We start from the raw sequence: 19,880 nt of genomic DNA, 5'->3' as shown, positions 1-19,880 counted from the left end.
TTTTAAGCCATTATTGTAAAAGGTGATCAAAGCATTTTTGCAAAATGCAATTTTGTAATGTACTTGCTGTATCCTTAAAGTTGAGTACGAGCAGTATTGCAAAACTGTCCTTTTACAGGAAACTAAACTCATTTTTGTCAGTTTTATTTAAATAATACTGTTAAGCTGTATGTTACTTTACTACTATACTTTACTACAATACTACTTTAAATTTATGATTTAGCTTTAGCATTTATAATTATTGATTAGAATATCATTGTTCTGTAAATACAGGAAACAAAAGTGAGTCTGAATCTTAACTTTCCCTAATGTTTCTTCCAAAGTTCACAAAAACTTACCTTCGCTTCCTTCGGGGTCTTTGTTTATGCAAAGAAAATGATACTGAATCTCTCCACCGTGTCTCTATGTACAGACTGCAGCTGAAGCATCTTGATAAAGCTAGAGTGAATTTCAAAGATTATAAAGCTTCTTTTTGCTGCTGCTTCTGCTGGAGAGCTCCCGTGCCAAAAGCTCTTTCTAGTTTCTTTAAAAAAGCTCAATTAGTTGGCCCATTAAAATATATTATCTGTTCTATAAACCTGCTCTGATAATTTTTTAAAAACACTTGGAGCTGAACAAATTTTGCTCTTAAGGAAGGCAGTCACAAAACTCTTAGTGAGCACTTTTGAAAATTCTGTTCAACATATGTTCAAAAACAGTGTTTAGAAAGGATTTGAGGTCATATTTTCTTACTTTTCTTCATTCTTGTTACTTTGCTGTCCTGTGGAGCACTACCTTTGAGAAAAGCAGTTTTTACTCACAACATTCCCAATCTTTTCATTGCAATGTGAGCTGAAACAGAAAGCAGCTTACAGAAGTCATTATCCAGTATGAAAAGGAAGATGTCTTGTAGAACAGAGCATTTTAGGGTTGGGCTGGTGAGACAGTGCTACCTATTTTACAGACAAGTGAGCTGTTTTGGTCATTTTCCCAGTTTGGGTTAAAGAAAAACCATGTTACTCATGAAAAGCAGATATCTGGCAATAATACTTAAGTGAGTTAATGAGGTTAACAATCTGAAAAACTTTTTTAATTTATACAGCTATTTCTACCTTCTTCCGAAAAATAATTTTGTAAGGGGGTTTCTTATTGTACATTTCCATATTTTTTTTTTTTTTGCCAGAGATTCAATCCCTGTTTAAAAAAAAATAATTATTAGAGATGTGGGTCTAATTTATACTTTTAAATCTTATTAAGCTGTTTGTTAACCTTGGCAAACGTGGCTTTGAAAATTCTATAAACTCAATTTTTAATGAAAACCTGTCTTTCTGAGTCCATGTGCAAATCTCAGTCAGAAAAGGAGATTTTACAGCAATAGTACATAATTCACAAGCTCCTGTAAATTGATTGTTCAGCCTTGCAATGATGGATTTTGGCCTGATGCTTGCATTATCCACAGAGCGTGTATTACTGTACCACATTTATCTAAATGAAGGCTGTATTTAAAAGATATTGTTCTGATGGAGACTAAATGGAATGCATTTTAATAATATGGGAAACTAATGACAGACTGCCCTATTCTCCATTGACTGTGTTCATGCATTCAGCAAAGATTACTGGATCATATACCAATAAAAACCTTCAAAATATCAAACACCTGCTGGTTTCAGCTTGTAAGTCTTGCTGACAAAGGACTGGTAAAGCACAAGTCAGGGCACAAAGTTTGGGGAGCCACAGAATATGATTCTGATTTCAAAAATCGGTTTTCATCAATCATTTAATCATTTATATAGAAAATACCATGCCATTCTATATTTAGCTTCCTTTGCCCCTAATACTTCTACCAAATTAAACAAACATACAAACAAACCCCAAAACAAAACAATCAGCAAAAATCTACATTAAGAGAATTTTGATAAGATTATGCCAAGCATCACAAAACTAAGACATGCCCAAACAGAAACTGCTCTTGAAATATGGAGCATTACTTTGCATGCTTGCTAAAATATGTAGTTTTAAAGGATCAAATTCTTTATTCCCTCCATGAAGTTCTGTGATTTCTAGAACAAGACTAAAAGAGGCAGATGTTCAATAAGGGGTTTTTGTCCTCATTCGCTGTACACTTTCCTTTGTTGTTTATTGTCTTCTATTCAGCTCAAAAGGCAGAACTATTAATTTCCGTATAAACACTTACCACTTGTACATGTGCTTCGTTGACATTAACATATCTTACAAACTCAACTATGAAGTGAGGAGTGCCATCATCATCATTTAGCGCATCAACAGCTGCAGTACAGAAAAATTAACATGAATGTAACCGTTAGCATATGTCATAATTTTTGGAGTCCCCAAGGGATCCTGTGGATCTTCCTTTTACCACCAATTTACCACCTTGGTCTACTGTGCACTGTATAAAGTAATTATTCACCTTAGATATCCTTTTGGAATAAGTAGTATTGGGGCATGTAATTAGGTATTGTTATATCTGTATGCAAAGGACTGACTTAAATTTTTTCTCTTTCAGATTTTTGATGACTATATTTTGCAATAGTATTTCTTACAGTACAGTTGTTACCTTCTTTATTTTTCATTCCACTATGGGTATTTATTATAAGTTTTTATATGAATTTATTCAGATGGTGACTGCGTAGATACTACTACTGAATATTTTTTCTCTGTAGCAAAAATATCTTTTTTTTTTTTTAATGAGGATGCACAAAAATTTCTTATTTTCATAGGCTGTCTAGTAATGGGTCACCTTTTCTCTGTTCGTTTATGACTTCTCTGTTGACTGTTACATGACACTTCTATTGAAAACTACCTATGAAGAAGTGTGAAAGTTCCTCTGAAAATGTTGAAATAATGAAATTATAGTCTTTAACATCTGCCATGAATGAATGAATGACTTGTCCATAAACTGACAAAAAAAAATTAGTCTACTTTGTTAACTAATATGTATTGTTTACTTTTAAGCTTGATGCTGTGAACTATTTTACCAATAAGTAGAAAACTACAAGCCAAGTGCTAAATATTTACTTCATTAATTTTCAAAGGTCCCTTGAGAGTTCTTGCATCCTTTCCTAACTTTCAAAGTTCTATTAATCGAAAATAGACTGTGTTGTGGGCGACAGCTATGACCCTAAGGAAAGAAACTGGACATTCACTTTCCAGCGGATAATACATCAAAAGAAAGATTTTTAAATTCTTAGAAATTTGAGACATTGACACACATTTGAGAAATATGACCACTCTGGGTTGGACACTTTTATTAACATGTTAATAATTGAGTAACAGATTAGTGATGCAAAATGGATTACTCTCTTACCTAGCAGCAGCTGTTCTATGATTTCAACATATCTGTTGTGGATGAAGTGGTCTCAGTGCTACTGTTTACATATTTTTGTGAAACTTTGTAAATCAAGTGTTCATTTGGTCACTATCAAAGAAACATTTAAACCAAACTTCAGTGTAACCTAGACACTCAGGACAACATCACTACCTAATGTTTTCCTTCAGAACTGAACCTTTATAGCATGTGAGAGAGATGTAATATGAAAATTTTCTTTTTTCTTCTTCTTTCCCTTAGGCATTTCCTGGAAATACGAACTCTGATAGTGTGGTCCGGCATGATTTACAACATGCGGTTATTGCTCGCTATGTACGGATAGTTCCTTTGGACTGGAATGGAGAGGGTCAAATTGGGTTAAGAATTGAAGTCTACGGCTGCTCCTATTGTAAGTTTTTCCATGATCATCCTTTTTTTTTTTTTTTTTCCCTAAATAAAAGCAGTTTGGATCTCAGATAAAATCTGAATCTCAAGTATTTTTTGCTTAGATAGATTAAGATGTTCCAGGACTGCTAGCTATATTGCCCAGAACTCCATGAAATATTTATTGTAACCTTAGCTCTGAGTTGCTAGTTTGTTCTTCTCTGGAAGATGCAACGTTGGAATTTGAAATAGTGCTTTGAAGTTGCTCCTTTTGATCTTCTTTTGCAGAAGACTCGATTATATAAGCTCGAATGGGCCAGTTGAGGAAAAAGTATTCAGACAAATGTCATGTTAGTCGTTGATAGTATTCAGACAAATGTCACATTGGGTCTTGAGGGGAACAACCGGTAAACAGGACATAATTTATTGCCTGGTGCTAGAGCAAATAAATAAGAATTCTATCAAAGTAGCTCAGATTGTCTAAATGTGACATGCTTTTCAGAGGTTTTTCCTTTAGTATTTGAATATGACTTTAGAATTTCTTTTGAAATCTGGATAAGCAATGGTACAAATGCTTCTGAACTTAAGAGCAGAACTGATTATATTTTAAGAAAAGCAAGGGTAGTTTCTAAATGCCCTTCCTTGAATTCAGTCCAGCACTTAAAGAAAGTCTACAAACATTCAGAAAATTAAGTGTCTGATGTCCTTTTTCTAAGTACATATTTTTTATGCAGTATCCTGGCTTTATTGGTATTTTAGCTGGAAGGAGCTATTTGAAGTTTGTCTTTTAATAACCAGGTGTTGGAATAAGGGGAGGAGCACACATCTGGAAGTCTCATCCATTGACTTCACTGGGTGACTTGAGGCATATGGGAGCCCTTTGCCAACCTAACCAGCAAAAGAGAAAAGCACCTTGTGATTTCAGTTGTCTTGATTTGGATAGATAGTCAAAAGGCTATCTACTTTCATTTAGCACCAATAAGAACCACAAAGAATAGTGTTTTGGTATTAGTTTTCCTATTTCCATGCAGTGAATTAAAGCCCTAATTTAAAAACGTATATGAAGCCACAGAGAGTTTCCCAGCAGCTGCATTAACTTAGTAGAGAAATGAAATCAAAATTGCTGTGGTGTTGGTGCTGCTGTGCTGAGGGCACACATGGGTCTTAGATACGTTTGTAAAAAGACAACAGCATATCTGTTATCAGAGGAACCGTGGGTTATTCTGAAGTTGATTCTTGCTCAAGGAGAAACTAAGCTTCTGAAGTTTTAGGTAGCACTGTGATTATTCAGTACGTGGCTCTTAATAAACAAGTGTTTGCCATCATACTGCTAAAACGTTTTACGTGCTGTTTTAAGTATACTAAACACTACAGCATGGTTAATTTTACAGCATGATAAATACTTAAAGTATACCTCACTTGTACATCAAATGCAAATTCAGGTGTTTGATAAAAGAAACCAACACCTAATTTTCTGTGAAATACGTCCCTCTTTAACAGAAAAAAATGCAGCAGAATCAAACAGTAAAACCCATGATCCTTGCTGCAGTATTTTCAGGTAAAAGTAGGTGGTAATTTTTGATGAAATGGATAGACAAATACTGTAGGTACACAACACGATATTTTTAGAGGCAATGTGAGAAAAAGTAAAACCAACTTGTTGACAAAATTATTACAGTTGTTTGAGGAAAAGTTGCTTGCTTGACAGAATTTTTTAATAGAAAATGAATAGTAATATTTTACATTTTTATATGTATAGGGACTTTTCTTTCAAAAACCCTCCTAAAATGCAGTGTCATGCAAGAATAGGGCTGTCCCCAAAATGCTATCAGTAGGTAGCAGCAGAGCAGTTGAGAATTAAAACTAAAAATTCACTGTGTTAAGAGAGAGGAAGACAGCCGTTCGGTATGACTACTGGAACAAGAGAGTAATGTGTATAAATTCCCAACCTGTCTTCAAATGCATCATTTGGAGCCAGGTATAAAATGCTACATTGTTCCATGTAGACGTGTCCTTTGGCAGAGGCAAAGTTTTTAACCTTATGATTAGAAGTGGTTATATTTGCATATAAGCATATAAGCATTCAATTCAGATTGAATATATTCTTTTATTTAGATATTTTAGAGTGCATGTTTTAAGATATAAAAATCAGGCATTTTCTCACAGGGCAAATAATGTTTAATTGGGAAGCCATAGTGACTACAGAAACTCTTTCCTTGCACATTACTGCAACCTGGTCATTAGTTTCAGAGTATTAAGAAAAATACTTCCTTATATTGAACTGTTTATTCAAAAGTCAGGTCATTACTTGCCATATTTTCAGGTTCCTATTTTGTTTGGCTAAACATATAGGATACACATTTAATTTTTTTCTACCAGAGGTCAAATCCATGTTCTTCCTTGCCCAGCAAATTAAAGTTAAAAAAGAGGTGTGATTTCCAGAGAGGGATTAGAGCTCACATCTCTTACCTGGAGAAGTTCATACCATTACCAAATCTTCTTCTTTCAGTTTTGTTTTATTTTGCTTTAAGTTTGAAATCTGGGCTGTCTTTGAAACTGCACCTTTTGTATTTTGTGTATAGATGAGGTCCGTGGGGTTGTCTTCTAACAGAGGAGCTCATAGAAGACACCAAAAAAGAGTTATGAACTCCCTCTACAACAAGGTTCAGACTAAACTTTGTATTTTCCTCTGTGAATAAACAGTGCCATTGAATTTAGAAAAGATTTTCATTCTCCATAGGGCAAAACAGATTATGTCTTACTAAAAAAATATTATATTACTGTACTGTACTATTATTGGATAAATAATGTGCTTAATGGCTATGTTAATGGATGATTTGCAGAGAAAAACAAGCCTGGATAACAACAAATGGACTATTATGTAACATAACACTTTTTAGACAATGGGAGTTTTAGCTTTTATTTTAAAGCTATCATTATCATACACTGTAAAGGGGAAAAAGGATCTTTACACTTGCAGTGACATCATTTATCAAAAAGCAAGTCACAGAGAAGAAAGTAATATAACCAAAGGCAAAATATCCACTGAATCAGTTAAGTTAAAACTGATGGCAGATGCTTATTTGTGCTCTTTTGGAGAAAGAGAGCAAAGGCACATGATGTATATCTTCCATCATGTCCGCATTTATGAATTTTTGAGACAGGCAGCAAAGACATGGCATCTGGAGGCTATGACAACTGCAATATAGTACATTTTACTACTCATTCGTGAAGATCATAATAAGCTCCTGCAGGATCATTGCCATATGAATAGGTCCCTTAATCTCCATTCTGTGGCAGATGAATGCCTCCAAAAATGGCACTTGTGATACTACTGGTTAGTCTTTGGAGACACTTTTCAAGGTAACTGTATGAGGCCTTCTGAGCGCTGAAATCTCATGAGTGGAAAGCACTCACCAATGCCTTTGGTCACAGAGTGGTTTTGATGTGGCTGTGTTGATTTTCTGTCTGAATCTTTTTGACTCGTTTGTATGTCTGATGGTAAGAATTGTCAAATTCCAGATGATTCACTTCTGAAGTGTAGGATACAATTGAAGTAAATCACTTGGAGATGGCAGAAAGTCATGCAAATAGTCAATATAGTTAAGGCAAATAGGTGACAGGAATGATGATAAAGCTCCATGAATGGCTGTTTCCATTCATTGACCAGCTCTGTTTGCTAATACTACTTGGGAAGCAGCGTGACTGAACAAATGTCACCTGAGCTGTGTTTGCAGATCTGTTCATTTTGGTTATCAGCTATACTACTTGTATTGTTCTATGTCAAATGTTACTGTTTCAGTTTCCTGATATTTTCAGCTGAGGCAGGGAAAAGAAGGAAGAAGAGTAACCACAGTCCTTAGGGTTTTATGAATTAATTAATGTTTGTATGGAGAACGTTTACTCTCCAGTAAAATGAACAAAACCTTGGTCATGTAAACATGTTACAAGAACAAAAATAAGGTTTGGAGATGCTGTTAAGGGATGAACCAAGTGAATGTTTGCAAAAACTGATTAGGAAGTACTGAAGTACTAAAAAGTATAGGCTGAGCAGATCTTCTGGGTAATCGTTGGTGTAGCTAACCCTGTCTGCATGAAGTAACTTTGACTTAAGGCATTGTTTCCTTGGCACTTAATTCCACATTCAGTTATGCTGCTCATTGTTAGGAAATGTGCTGTGATACTTGTTTGAAACCTCCTTTGCTTGGTTTCATTTGGCTGGTGCTAACTAACTACCTGTCTCTCATTTGCTGTCTCACATGGTTGCCATACATACTTAATGAGAGACCTCCACCCTGTCCAGAATCATTTATTGCATCCAAACATCAAAGACACTATTTAAGGTAGATGAGAAAGTCGCTACTACTTCCCTTTTGTGGAATCTGATCCAGTTTCACTTGGCCAGATTCAATAGTATACCCTGGGCATTTTGTTTCACCAGCATAGCATTATTAAAAAAAAAAAAAAAAAAAGTATGAGCCGAAGACCCTTGAAGTGTCATGATTGCTATTGGAACACCTGTGCTGAATAAAATACAGCTCTACAGGTATATAAAAGTATCCATACATATTTCTGCTATTATACTTTTGGTACCTATGTGAATATTCACCTAAATGGTGAAAATAATAATGTAGTCCAGTAATCTGCATAGATTCCCTGTCTCTTCTTATGATATTTTATTACTTATAATAAATGTGCCACTAAGTTGTCTGGTCAGACGTTTCTGACCATCTAAGTGGTGGAACTGCATAAAAATATTAACTGGCAGAAAGAAAAAAAAAACATTTTGAAGTGTGTATTTTGTGAATTTATGTTATCATATTTCTAGCAATTTTATTAAATCGCTGTAAGTAACAATGCTTTAATATACAGGGATTTTGTTGTGAGGAAAAAAATACAGAACTGAAACAATCATTCAGCAGAGGTTCTGTGAACTGGGTAACTTTGCTTGTGACAGTGGATGGGACAGTTATGAGTTCTGCTAAACATTCAACCTTTTTTCCCCTTTTCTCTTAAATTTCAGTATTTTTATACTGGGTAGTTCTATATGTGTTTAGGTCTATGTGTTTGATTTTTAGCCATCATCTTCACAGCTCATCAGCGACAAACATAGCTTGATATTCTCTTTCTGACATTAAAGGTGCGTGGCTGAATACTCACATCTAAACTAGGGAGAATAGGGAAACGAACTGTTATTTTTCTTTGCAAACTTTTAAAGATCTGTTTGAACATGTGCTCTGTTTGTAAGCTTGCTTCTTTGTTAGCATACTTTCTAGCTTTTTGCCATGCAGGAGATATTTTTTTTTTCCTTAAGCGTCATAAAAATGGATACCTTTCCTCCTCCATATATTCTCAGGTCATGGTAGTCTTTAAATAGTAGAGTTTTGCAATTTAAGACCAAAAATGCCATCTGTCTCTATAAGCATTCTGGGTATGGATTGTTTTCCTCCATCCCCTCTCTAGAAAGAGATGGTTGTGATTGTTCCTACATACACGTTCATACATTTTGGCATGAAATTAAGTAAGAACAGGCTTCAGTCCATTTATTACCTTTGGTTATTACCATTAACAAATATGGGTCTATTTTGGTAGTAGGTACTACTTAAAATTTAAATAATCTATTTCCTGCATTTTAAAAATATAAAAAAAAGATTTAGTATTTGTGTATTGCATTAAAAAACTCACTTCTAAAATCAGAAGATTCAGGCTGAAACAGAAAAAAAAAAAATTCTAAATACCTTATTGTTTAATTTCAACTTTTTTTCTCCTAGATGGAATATTTCAGAAAGATTTGACATAAAATGAGTTTGTAGTAACAAAAATTCTTAAGAACATATCTTTATGTTTTGTTCTTTACCTTTTTGTTATTCTGATGCAATATGAATTTCGTTTCACTCAACTTTTTGAAACTGGCAGCAAACTGAAAAGTCCATTATTTTTCCATATGTAGTAGTAATGAGGTTACTGGTAGACATTCTCAAGCACCATGGCTTTGAGGACTTCAACAACTGTGTGTATTCTTTAGAGTTTCATTTGTTAGCTGGCAACGAATGTATAATCAGTCAGAGAAAAACAAATATATTTTGTATGAGTACATGGCCCACCAGCTTGTTCAATTGTATTCTCAGGCAGTTTTCAATTACACTTGAACATTTTTTTAATCATTCAGCATTCCCTTTAGAAGGCTGTATGTAGCTGGTTTGTTTGAAAAGGCTCTTTTAATTTTTTTTCCTGTGGAAAGGAAAAAAACTTGTCCCTGCTAACTAAACAGATTGTATGGCCAACTATGATAAAATCTTGTGGATTTGGATTAAGGTTTATTAAAATCAGGTCTGCCTCTTCTCTCGTGGAAAAGAGCAGACTAAAATTTTCTAACAGGTTTTCCAGTAATTGCTCACACACCCTGCAAAAAGGGTCCTCCATACAGTTGTCTGTAATCAGTTAATAGAAGAATGGAGATTTAAAAAGTATCTTTAGAATCCATAAACATCTGAAAAAGTAGAAAACGGAAGTAAAGTTACAGTATGCTTTTTCACAAAGTAAGGATGGCGGCGTTCAGGTAAATAGCTTCAGTCTAATCACAATAGTCTCACCTTTAATCTTTTTTGCCTGAATGGATGCTCATCATGGTTTTGCCCAGCATTATTTTCTTGCATTCCTGTAAGTGGTGATTGATCCATTTGTCTGTGATGACTTATTCACTGGAAAAATCAGGTGAGTTTTTTCTCATGGAACAAAAAACTTCGGCAGATTTCAAACTGTAGGTCTTGGTTTTCTGCCATTGATTTGGAGCCTGAAAGGCCTCACTGGTATTTGTTTTCCTGCAATAATGGAATAAAACATATATTAAGGATGCAGTTACTTCCAGGCTCAGTTCAATTTATTCTGCTTTTCCCTAAACTTTAGGTGAAGATGATGCATTTTGTATTTTTATTCTAAGCAAAACGGCAAATGGGGTCTTGCTATGCGTAAACTCTTATTTCCTTTCTGCTAAAGGTAATGTTAGTGTTCTCTGATATGAAACTGCATATATTAAAGGGTCAACATTGCTGAGGGGAAATATCAAAATTTAACTCTTCATAATAATGCTTTTATAAGTCAAAAATGATCCTTGGGTGTTATATCCGCCATTGCTGGGGTCAAGAAGGAATTTTCCCCCGGGGCACATTGGCACTGGTCCCCGGGGGTTTTTTGCCTTCCTCTGCAGCACTGAGCATGACCACTTGTCAGGGCTCCTCTGGTCCCTTTTGGCTGGGTCGCTGCCTGCTGCTTGTGCACCACGAAGATGGCCTCTCGTGCCCTGCAGCTGGGGGGAGGAAGGCTTTTTTTCCCCCACGGTGGGCTAATGAGTGTCCCCGGGGGTTTTTTACCTTCCTCTGCAGCGCTGAGCATGGCCCCTGACCAGGGCTCCTTTGGGCCATGCTGGCCAGGTGCCTGCTGCTCCTGCTCCACGAAGGTGGCCCTCGTGCCCCGCGTCTGGGGGGAGGAAGCTTTCTAGACTCCCAGGGTGGGCCCCAAGGGTGCCCCCCGGGGGTTGCTGCTTGTCCTCTGTAGCGCTGAGCACAGTCCCTTGTCAGGGCTCCTCTGAGTCCTTTCGCTCGGTTCTTGCCTGCAGCTCTTGCCCCTCCAAGGCCCCCCTCGTGCCCTGGCTCTCCCTGGCTCTCTTGCCCATCGCAAGCTTGTAGCAGGAGCGACTCTGCTCTTCCCTTGGCTCCATTTCCCCGGGGGTTCTTGCTCGTGCCCAGCAGCCTGTGCTTGGAAGGGCTCCAGGTTTGCTGCCCCATCTGGAGCTGCCCTTTCCAGCTCTCCCTGCCTGCAACACAAGCGCCGGGCCGGCACGAGAGCGTTTCTCATGCATCGCTGGCCAGGAAGCACAGCGGTGGAGCAAGTTTGGGAAGGCAAAAAGTGTGTTTGTCATTGATATGTGTCATACTTTGGGAAATACCCCATGGTACTACACACTACCTACTTCTTCTTCTTCTTTTATGTGTGGTTGGTACCGATGCTCATTGTTCTCGTTCTCACTCTTGAGGAAACAGGGAGTGCTTGGCCTCTATTCCTGCTGCTACTTTCCGTGGCTCTGTGGCTTCCTTTTGCCAGACTGCAAGGGATGTTTTTTCAAGTTAAACTGAAGAATGCATCAGCCTGTTCCTGACTACATATGGGAGAGGAGAGAGGAGAGAGGAGAGCGGAGAGGAGAGGAGAGAGGAGAGCGGAGAGGAGAGGGGAGGGGAGGGGAGGGGAGGGGAGGGGAGGGGAGGAACAATTCAGCTGGAATGGACCTAAAACAACCATCTAGTCTAGCTGCATGAGCAGTTCAGGGTTGACCAAAAGTTAAAGCATGGTTGTTAAGGGCATTGTCAAAATGTCTCTCAAACACTGACAGTCATGGGGCATCAACAGCCTTTCCAGAAAACCTGTTCCAGGGTTTGGCCACCCTCCCAATAAAGAAATGTTTCCTCATGTGAAGTCTGAACCTCCCCTGACGGAGGCAGCTTTGAGCCATTCCCACGTGTCCTGGCGCTGGGTACCAGGGAGAAGAGCTCAGCATGCCCCTCAACCTCCTCCTCTCCAAACTAGACAAACCCAGAACCCTCAGCCGCTCCTCACAGGACATTCCTCCAGCCCCTTCACCAGCTTCAGTGCCCTCCTCTGGAGACATTCAAGTACCTTCACATCCTTTTTAAATGGTGGGGCCCAGAACCACACACAGGACTCAAGGTGAGGCTGCACCAACACTAAATACAGCGGGATAATCCCCTCTTTTGACAGGCTGGTTATGCTGTCTGATGCACCCCAGGATGTGGTTTGCCCTCTTGGCTGCCAGGGCACACACTGCTGACTCAAGCCTCCTGTCAACCAGCACCCCCAAACCCCTTTGCAGGGCTGCTCTTTAGTCATTCCTCTCCCAGTTTAGGCTTGTGCCTGAGTTACTCCATCCCAGATGCAGAATCTGACATTTGTTCTTGTTCAGAATCGTGCCACTGATGATTGCCCAATGCTCCAGTCTATTCAGACTCCTCTGCAAGGCCTCTCGTCCCTTGAGAGAGTCAGCAGCACCTCCAAGTTTGGTATCATCAGCTAACTCACTAACAATGCATTCAATTCCTGAATCCAGGTTGTTAATAAAAAGATTGAACAGAACTGGCCATAGAATTGAGCCCTGAAGAACAGTGCTGGTGACTGGTCACTGACCAGATGTAGTCTCATTCACTGCAGCCCTTTGATCCCTGCCCTTCAGCCAGCTCTTCATCCAGAGCACTGTCTACCTGCTCATCTCACAGTTGAACAACTTGTCCAGAAGAATGATATTAGGGACAGTATAAAAAGCTTTACTAAAATCCAGAAAAACTACATTTGCTGCCTTCCCTTCACCCACTAGGCGGGTGATGTTATCATGAAAGGATATCAAATTAGACAGGACTTTCTCTTTGTGAACCTATGTTGACTCATTCTGATGATTGCATTGTTCTTTAAAAGTCTTTAAGTAGCTGTATGATCTTCACAATAATTCTTCCAGGTACTGAGGTTAGACTAACAGGTCTGTACTTTCCTGGGGCTTCTCTCAAACCCTTCCTGTACATTGGAGTAACACTGACTGGTTTGCCGTCAACGGGCACCACCCCAGGGTCCCAAGACCTTTGAAGATGGTTGAGAGAGGTCCTGCTGTAACATCCACCAGCTCCTTCAGCACTCTGGGATGAATCCCATCAGGCCTCATGGACTTATGAGCATTCAGTTGATACAGCTGGTGCCTTACAGTGTCAGTGTCCATGAATGGAAAATCACTATTTCTGCAGTTGTGGTCCTCCAACTCGGAGGACAAGGCACCCCTAGGTCTATCAGTATTAATAAAGACTGAGGAAATAAAAGCATTGGATGCCTCTGCTTTTTTTCTTCATCCTGATTTATCAGGTGGCTGTCAGTCCAATGTTTCTCTTAGACCTTCTCTTGCTATTAACATACTTTAAAAAGCCCTTCTTGTTATCTGATACATACTGGCAAGTTTCACCTCTAGTTGAGCTTTGGCCTTTTGTGACTTCTCCCTGCACAAGCAAACCATGGCTCTGTAATCTTCTTGTGAAGCCTGACCTTGCTTCCAGAGATCATACAATTTCTTTTTCCTCCTGAGTTCCAAGCAGATTTATCTGTTCAGCTACGCTGGTCTTCTGCCCTGCTTGCTTGATTTCTGACACAATGGGCTTGCCTGCTCCTGTGCTTTTGAAAGGTGGTTCTGAAAGACTGACTAGCACCTGTAGACCCCTAAGCCCTTGAAAACGGTTTCCCAGGGGATACTGCTAACTAGCTCCCTGTTTCCCTCTTGAAATCCAGGGTAGCAACTCTGCTTTGTTTTCCATCCCCTAATCCTCACCCAGAGGCTCTCAATCACATGATTTCTAAGCGTAAAGGCTTTACAGTCAAACCTTTCCCTCACACACACTCCACCTCCCCTGCCCTGCCTGTCCTTCTGGAACAGCCTGTAGCCCTCCACCCCATCACTCCAGTCCTGGGACTCATCCCACCAAGCATCACTAACACCAATGACGTCTGGGACCAGATCAACACTTTCAGTTCATCCTGTTTGTTTCTCATACTCTGTGCATCTGTGTACAAGCATTTCAGATGTTCTCCTAAGCCCTTAGTGCTCCCTGGAGTAGCATAAATGTTCCCATGAGCACTGCCACCTTCAGACAGTGCCATGCCAACCCTTGGCTTACCTTCAACTCTCCTGGTGGTATCCCTGTCCCAGGAGGGCACATTGACCTTTCTCTCCAGTCTCTCCCAGAGGCGCAACTAACTGGAGAGTGAGCTAAAGGTACCTGCAGTGTCCTGCTGGCGTTTATCCAGTCCAGCAGTTCTCATAACTGCTAAAGGTCTGTAGGAAAATAGGCAGTCAAACGATCTTCTGGGGCTGTTTCATGTACCAGTGAATTTTATTAAAAGAACAAATTTTCGGCTTGACTAAGCAACCCCCTAGATTCAACAGCTTCAGTTATAATGGTGTTAGACATCACGTAAGCTTTCTGAGATTGGATTCTTTGCTGCTGTTCTTTTAATCTAAGCATTTCTAAGGCTGTCACAAGAAGTTTTTAATTCACAAATGGTTAGAGAAGTGTCCCACAAAATGTGTATGGTAAAATGTTAGCTCCATTCAGATGCAGCCCTTTTTATTAGATTTGACAAAATTTTTTAGGCTCCATGATGCTGGAGCACTTCTCATGTTGTTCTGAGCTGCACAGCAAAACAATGGAATACTGAATCTTTTTCTCCTAAATATAGTTCAAATTGTTATTTTACTATAATTACTTTTGAGCACGGTTTCATCTGGATCTTTAGATGACTTCATAGATTGTACATTGAATACGTGTACAGAGATCACTTAATAAGGGCCTGTTTGTACTTGGTGCAGATAGAGGTGAAGGAAAGTGCTTTAAACAACAATAGCTTTGATTTTTTAGGAATACCTTCATACATCACAGATTATTAAAGCCTATATAGTATCCTATCTTGTTTATAGTGGATGTGATGTTAGTAAAATGGATACAGAAATGTGAAAAATACTTTTATCTGCATTTTAAAGATTAAGAATTTATGGAACTTTTAGAATTTGTGTATCTTTTAGAAATTCACAGTGAAACTGGGTAAATACTGTATGAAAACATTTCCTTAAATACATTCATATGTTTATACATATCAGTTACATTTGAAACTCTGCTTTAACATTTAGCAAACATTCAGTCAAATAACTTTACTGACAAGGTATAAGCTGAAATGACAACCGTAAGCAAAGACTGAAAATTGACATTGAAATTTGGAGGTAATCTTTGAGTGTATTTTCATTGCAAATTGAATTCTGAGATCTACATTCATTAAGAAGAACATGAAGTTACGGTATATGGCCCATAAATATACACACATATACCTATTTCATGTACTGAGTCTGAGCTGTTTCTAAATAAACAGCTAAGTCATTCCTATACCATCTAGAAATTTAGAAAACCAACCTCTTCACATAAGTGCTTAGCAATTTTATAATTTAAATTTATATCTTTAAATAATGAAGAAATTTGAACAGATTTCTAAAAGCATGTAAGTAAATTGAAAATGGAGAAAAATAAGTAAATTGTTATACCTCCTTAATTCTGTATATTCATCAGATTTTATCACCCAGGATTTTATAGTTTCATATTGATTATTCTTAAAAAATAATTAATAGGTTTATATGGGATGGTATCCTACAAATATTCAATCGAGTCTTTCATGCATGATAATATTTCTATCTATCTGTTTCCACGTCAGCAAGGTAATTGGAGTTTAATTGTTTCAATATGGACACGTTCTTTATCACTTTTTTCTCATAGACCATATGTATTTATTTGTCCTCTTGGATTTAAAAAAAAAGAAGAACTTGTGAAACTGGTTTTCTAGAACTACAGCTATAAAAACATCCTAAAAAAAAAAAAAAGAATTGGTTAGCAACAGCTGGAATTTATGTACCAAGACCATATGCAAGCTTGGTGATGCTGCTTGTGTAGTGATTTGCTTTGGTCATTTGCTTTGATTAGCAGTGAATTAGTTCCTCTGCTTAAGCTTACTAACATCAGTAGGAAATATCTTTTGGTTTCTATGGACTTTGGATTAGACCTTTCACTTAAAAGTAAAAAAAAAAAAAAAAATAAAAAATCAGACACGGGTTATTTTGTTAAATGGTAATGAAAGAAACAAATTTTCAGTAAATATGTGCTGGTCAGAGAAAATAGTTACAAATTTTCTTTAAGGTGAGAGAATGTTTTTGTAGTTGTTTGTGGTACAGGATGTTGGCAATAGTGTGATATGGGAAAAGCTTGATGAGCTGCAGCGCATACTGAAAGGGAAACAGGTAGTGGGGATTTGCAGTCATAAACTCAGCTAAATTCTCTTGTGTTACTGGTGAGTCATGACTTACATTTATTTAGCTTATTGATATCTTACAGTAAATGGTTGTTAAACTGAGGCAACAGTTTTAAATAAACATCTTCAGTACCACCTTTCTATTGACTGCTACACTAGGAGAGTCAAGAGGAACCTAGTAAACTCTGTGTTTCAGCTGTTTATCGTTGCATCCTTTCTCTTGCTGACCTAATTTATCTCTCCCCTCCATTCTCAGGTCTTTTTTCTAAAAGTCTCTGCTATGACTGCTCTCTCACTGCTTTGAATGTGTGTAGTTTCCTGATTCCAGTCCTTCTTTGTCTGATATTTCATAAGTACAGTGTGAAAAACAAAGGGAATGTTCAGGACTGTTCTCTGAATTTTGAATGACAGCAGAAATGCACAGTCCTTTTTATGCACTTAGATAATGAAAGTGTGGCCACTTGGGTGTAAGAATGAATTGTCTGGCAGTTCTCACCTGTGAGAAAATGTTAAGAGTGTTTTTAGTTGAGTTATTCACATAGTCAGCTATTTTGATGGGAGCTGGGAATACCCAGCACCTCTTTCTAAAATATGGATATGCGGATATGTGGTGGTAGAGGCACCTAAATTTGAGATAATTTTTGGAAATGTCAGGTTCAAGATATATGATAAAATTTCAGACTCAGACTTCGAGGCACATCTTTCCCCCAGTCAAAACTCAACAAAGGACTTACATAAATTTAGGACTAAGATTACTGGTAGCTGCTTCAGAGGGGGATGTTTGTCACCATGTTGTAATGTAGTTCATCACAAGTATTAATTGTATACAGCAAGTATACGTCACAAGTATTAATTGTATACAGCAGGATAATTGCCCAGGCACTGAGCATGCCTCTGTAAACCTACACGAGGTCATAGTGCAAATCACCTGATGTGTAAATTGGAAGAAGACAGTACCATGCCTTACACTCTGCTGGAGCTTCCCGCTAATGCGGTGTAAATTGTGGAGGCAGCAGAGGGGAAAGAAGCAGCCTGTTGGAAGTTTTTCTTTGCAAACTCGTATATACGACCTGGTGGCTTCACGTCACAGGCTTTCTGTTAGCTGATTATTAAATGCTTACCCAATTTTCCTGCAATATGTGTTTGTATTTTCTCCCATCAAAAGGACTTTAAGATGAAATCAAGTAGACTACTTTTTCTACAAGCAAAAATACACTAGAACGCTGCTTTATTATTCACAACAGATTAATAGAATACAATGCTGCAGGTGATGAGATGGGAGACTTCAAATTGAACACATCTCTGAGTTATTTGGCAATTCCACTGAAAACCTTTAATTTTGCATTATTTCACCTACATTCTGACCCTAAGTTTGACAGCTGTGTCTTAGGACATCTGCAGACACAGCAAATGAAATATCGCTTTATAGCACTGTATTTTCCACAGATAAAGTAGGGGGATTTGAACGATTGATCTTCTGTCATAATGCAGACATTAAATACTTGTGAATAAACCTAACTCTTCCTTTTATTACATCCTGCTGTAGAGAGAAACTTTATCAGGCTAGGCAAGCACATACCCCCAGGTTATTTCACCCAGGAGAGATCTTAACTCTCTTTTTCCATGTACTTTAAGTTTTATTTATGTTAGTAGATGGATGAAGTGAGTATTATTCTCATATTTGGGTGTACAAGTTTCTGTGTTTCCAATAGAAACCCTAGTTCGAGCTGAAGGGAAAATACTTTGACCAATCCAAATCCCATTGAACCTTGGAAAAGTACCTCTCTGAAATACTCTTAGGAGAGACTGAGAGAAAGATTTGTTCCTTTCCTAATAATTTCTGATAGTTTTGAAAAGTTTCCTGCCCAGCTATATGAAGAAAGCCAATTAGACATTTCATATCAATTTTTTCACTTCTTGTCATTTTACTTTTCTTCCTTCTTAAAAGTTGAAGACATTTAGCATTACTTCATTTAGTTTTTAAAAGAACAAAACTGGAATATTTCAAGAATTAATAATCTTTTTCTGTAAAATCTATTATCTAGTTGTCACACATTTTACAAATCAAATTTAATGCAGTTTATCTTCGTATTTTCTCTATTTTTCTATGGACAGTTTTAAGTCAAAGAATCGGGGGGTTCTGATGGAAGACATGCTGCTGCAAATTTTCATCCACCAGTACTAAAACAAATAGTAATAGAATATTTATAAATTTCTGGCATAGTTTCTTTCAAAGAATTTTTACTTGTTCTTATTGAGGTGCAATTTCCCTTTACTTTAGGGGAACAATATCAAAGCTGTAGTTTACAGTTTGTAGAAAACACAGCATTTAAAATCACAAACCAAAGAACTCGCAACATTTAAAGAAAAAGTGCAATAGTTAATTTTTTTAACTTTATACATGGTTTTTCATAGGTTGCATAGCTCAAGAGTAGAGCTTATATAATTCAGCTGTTTAAGAATGTTGGCATAGAATATATTTTTATTCATTTTTTTGTATCTTTGTTGTTTCAAAGTGTATCAGTCTGTTACTGTAATGCTTCCAGGCATTACTTTTTTATCAACTCATTTTTTTGAACTCAAACCATATTTCCCTATGCAGTTGGTATTATCTGGTTGTAAACTGCATTGACTTTCAGGAAATAAGCACTGGAATTTCTGTTCAGATACTGTCTGAAGAGACTGCTGATGAGCCTGCTTTATCTGAAGATTATTACCATTTTTAGTGAACTTTTGTAGTGGATAATATAAGCAAAGAAGAATAGTATCAGTTTAGTAAACTATCATGATAGAATATCAAACCAAAGCATAGGATTAGAGTAAAGCTAAAAATGGTTCCAACATAAATTACTTTATCAAGCATTTACATAACCTGCACATACATATAGTTGATCCCATCAACTGCTTTGTTGACTAAGCAAACTTACATCAGCACTGTGTTGAAAACACGTTATAGACGCCCTTCTTATTCCTTGCAAATTACACGGTCACTTCCCTGTAGAAGATTTTTTTTTAAAAAAAACAAAGGGTAAAAGAGGAAAGGAAAAGAAGAAGAAAGGGGAGATAAGCTGGAGAAGGAACAAGAATTGAGGAGAGAAAGCTGGACATCTGTCACTATAAGGGCTGTCCAAATTCAGCTAAAAGTGGCAGCAGTGTCGGGGCAGCAGGATCCTTTCTCTGACTCACTGTGGCCATATACACTATATGCACTCAGGGTCAGGATTATGCAGCCAGTGGTGATAAAGCAGGGTCTGGGGAATACACAGAAGTTAGAGCCAGGGGAGATGAATGCATAGTTTTA

The 19,880-nt window shown here is 37.6% G+C and overlaps 1 protein-coding gene across 1 annotated transcript in view; it reads left to right on the top strand.

Annotated features, from left to right (window-relative positions):
* Positions 1-19,880, top strand: part of CNTNAP2 (contactin associated protein 2) — a 1,208,164-nt gene that overhangs the window by 523,286 nt on the left and 664,998 nt on the right. Inside the window, exon 4 of the mRNA XM_074842898.1 lies at positions 3,566-3,713. Within this exon, the coding sequence (XP_074698999.1) occupies positions 3,566-3,713 (148 nt within the window). The remainder of the gene's footprint in view (positions 1-3,565; positions 3,714-19,880) is intronic.

This window comes from Strix aluco, chromosome 1, assembly GCF_031877795.1.
Source record: "Strix aluco isolate bStrAlu1 chromosome 1, bStrAlu1.hap1, whole genome shotgun sequence".
In the NCBI taxonomy this organism is placed as follows: Eukaryota; Metazoa; Chordata; class Aves; order Strigiformes; family Strigidae; genus Strix; species Strix aluco.
This window is presented reverse-complemented; position numbering and strand designations above follow the sequence as displayed.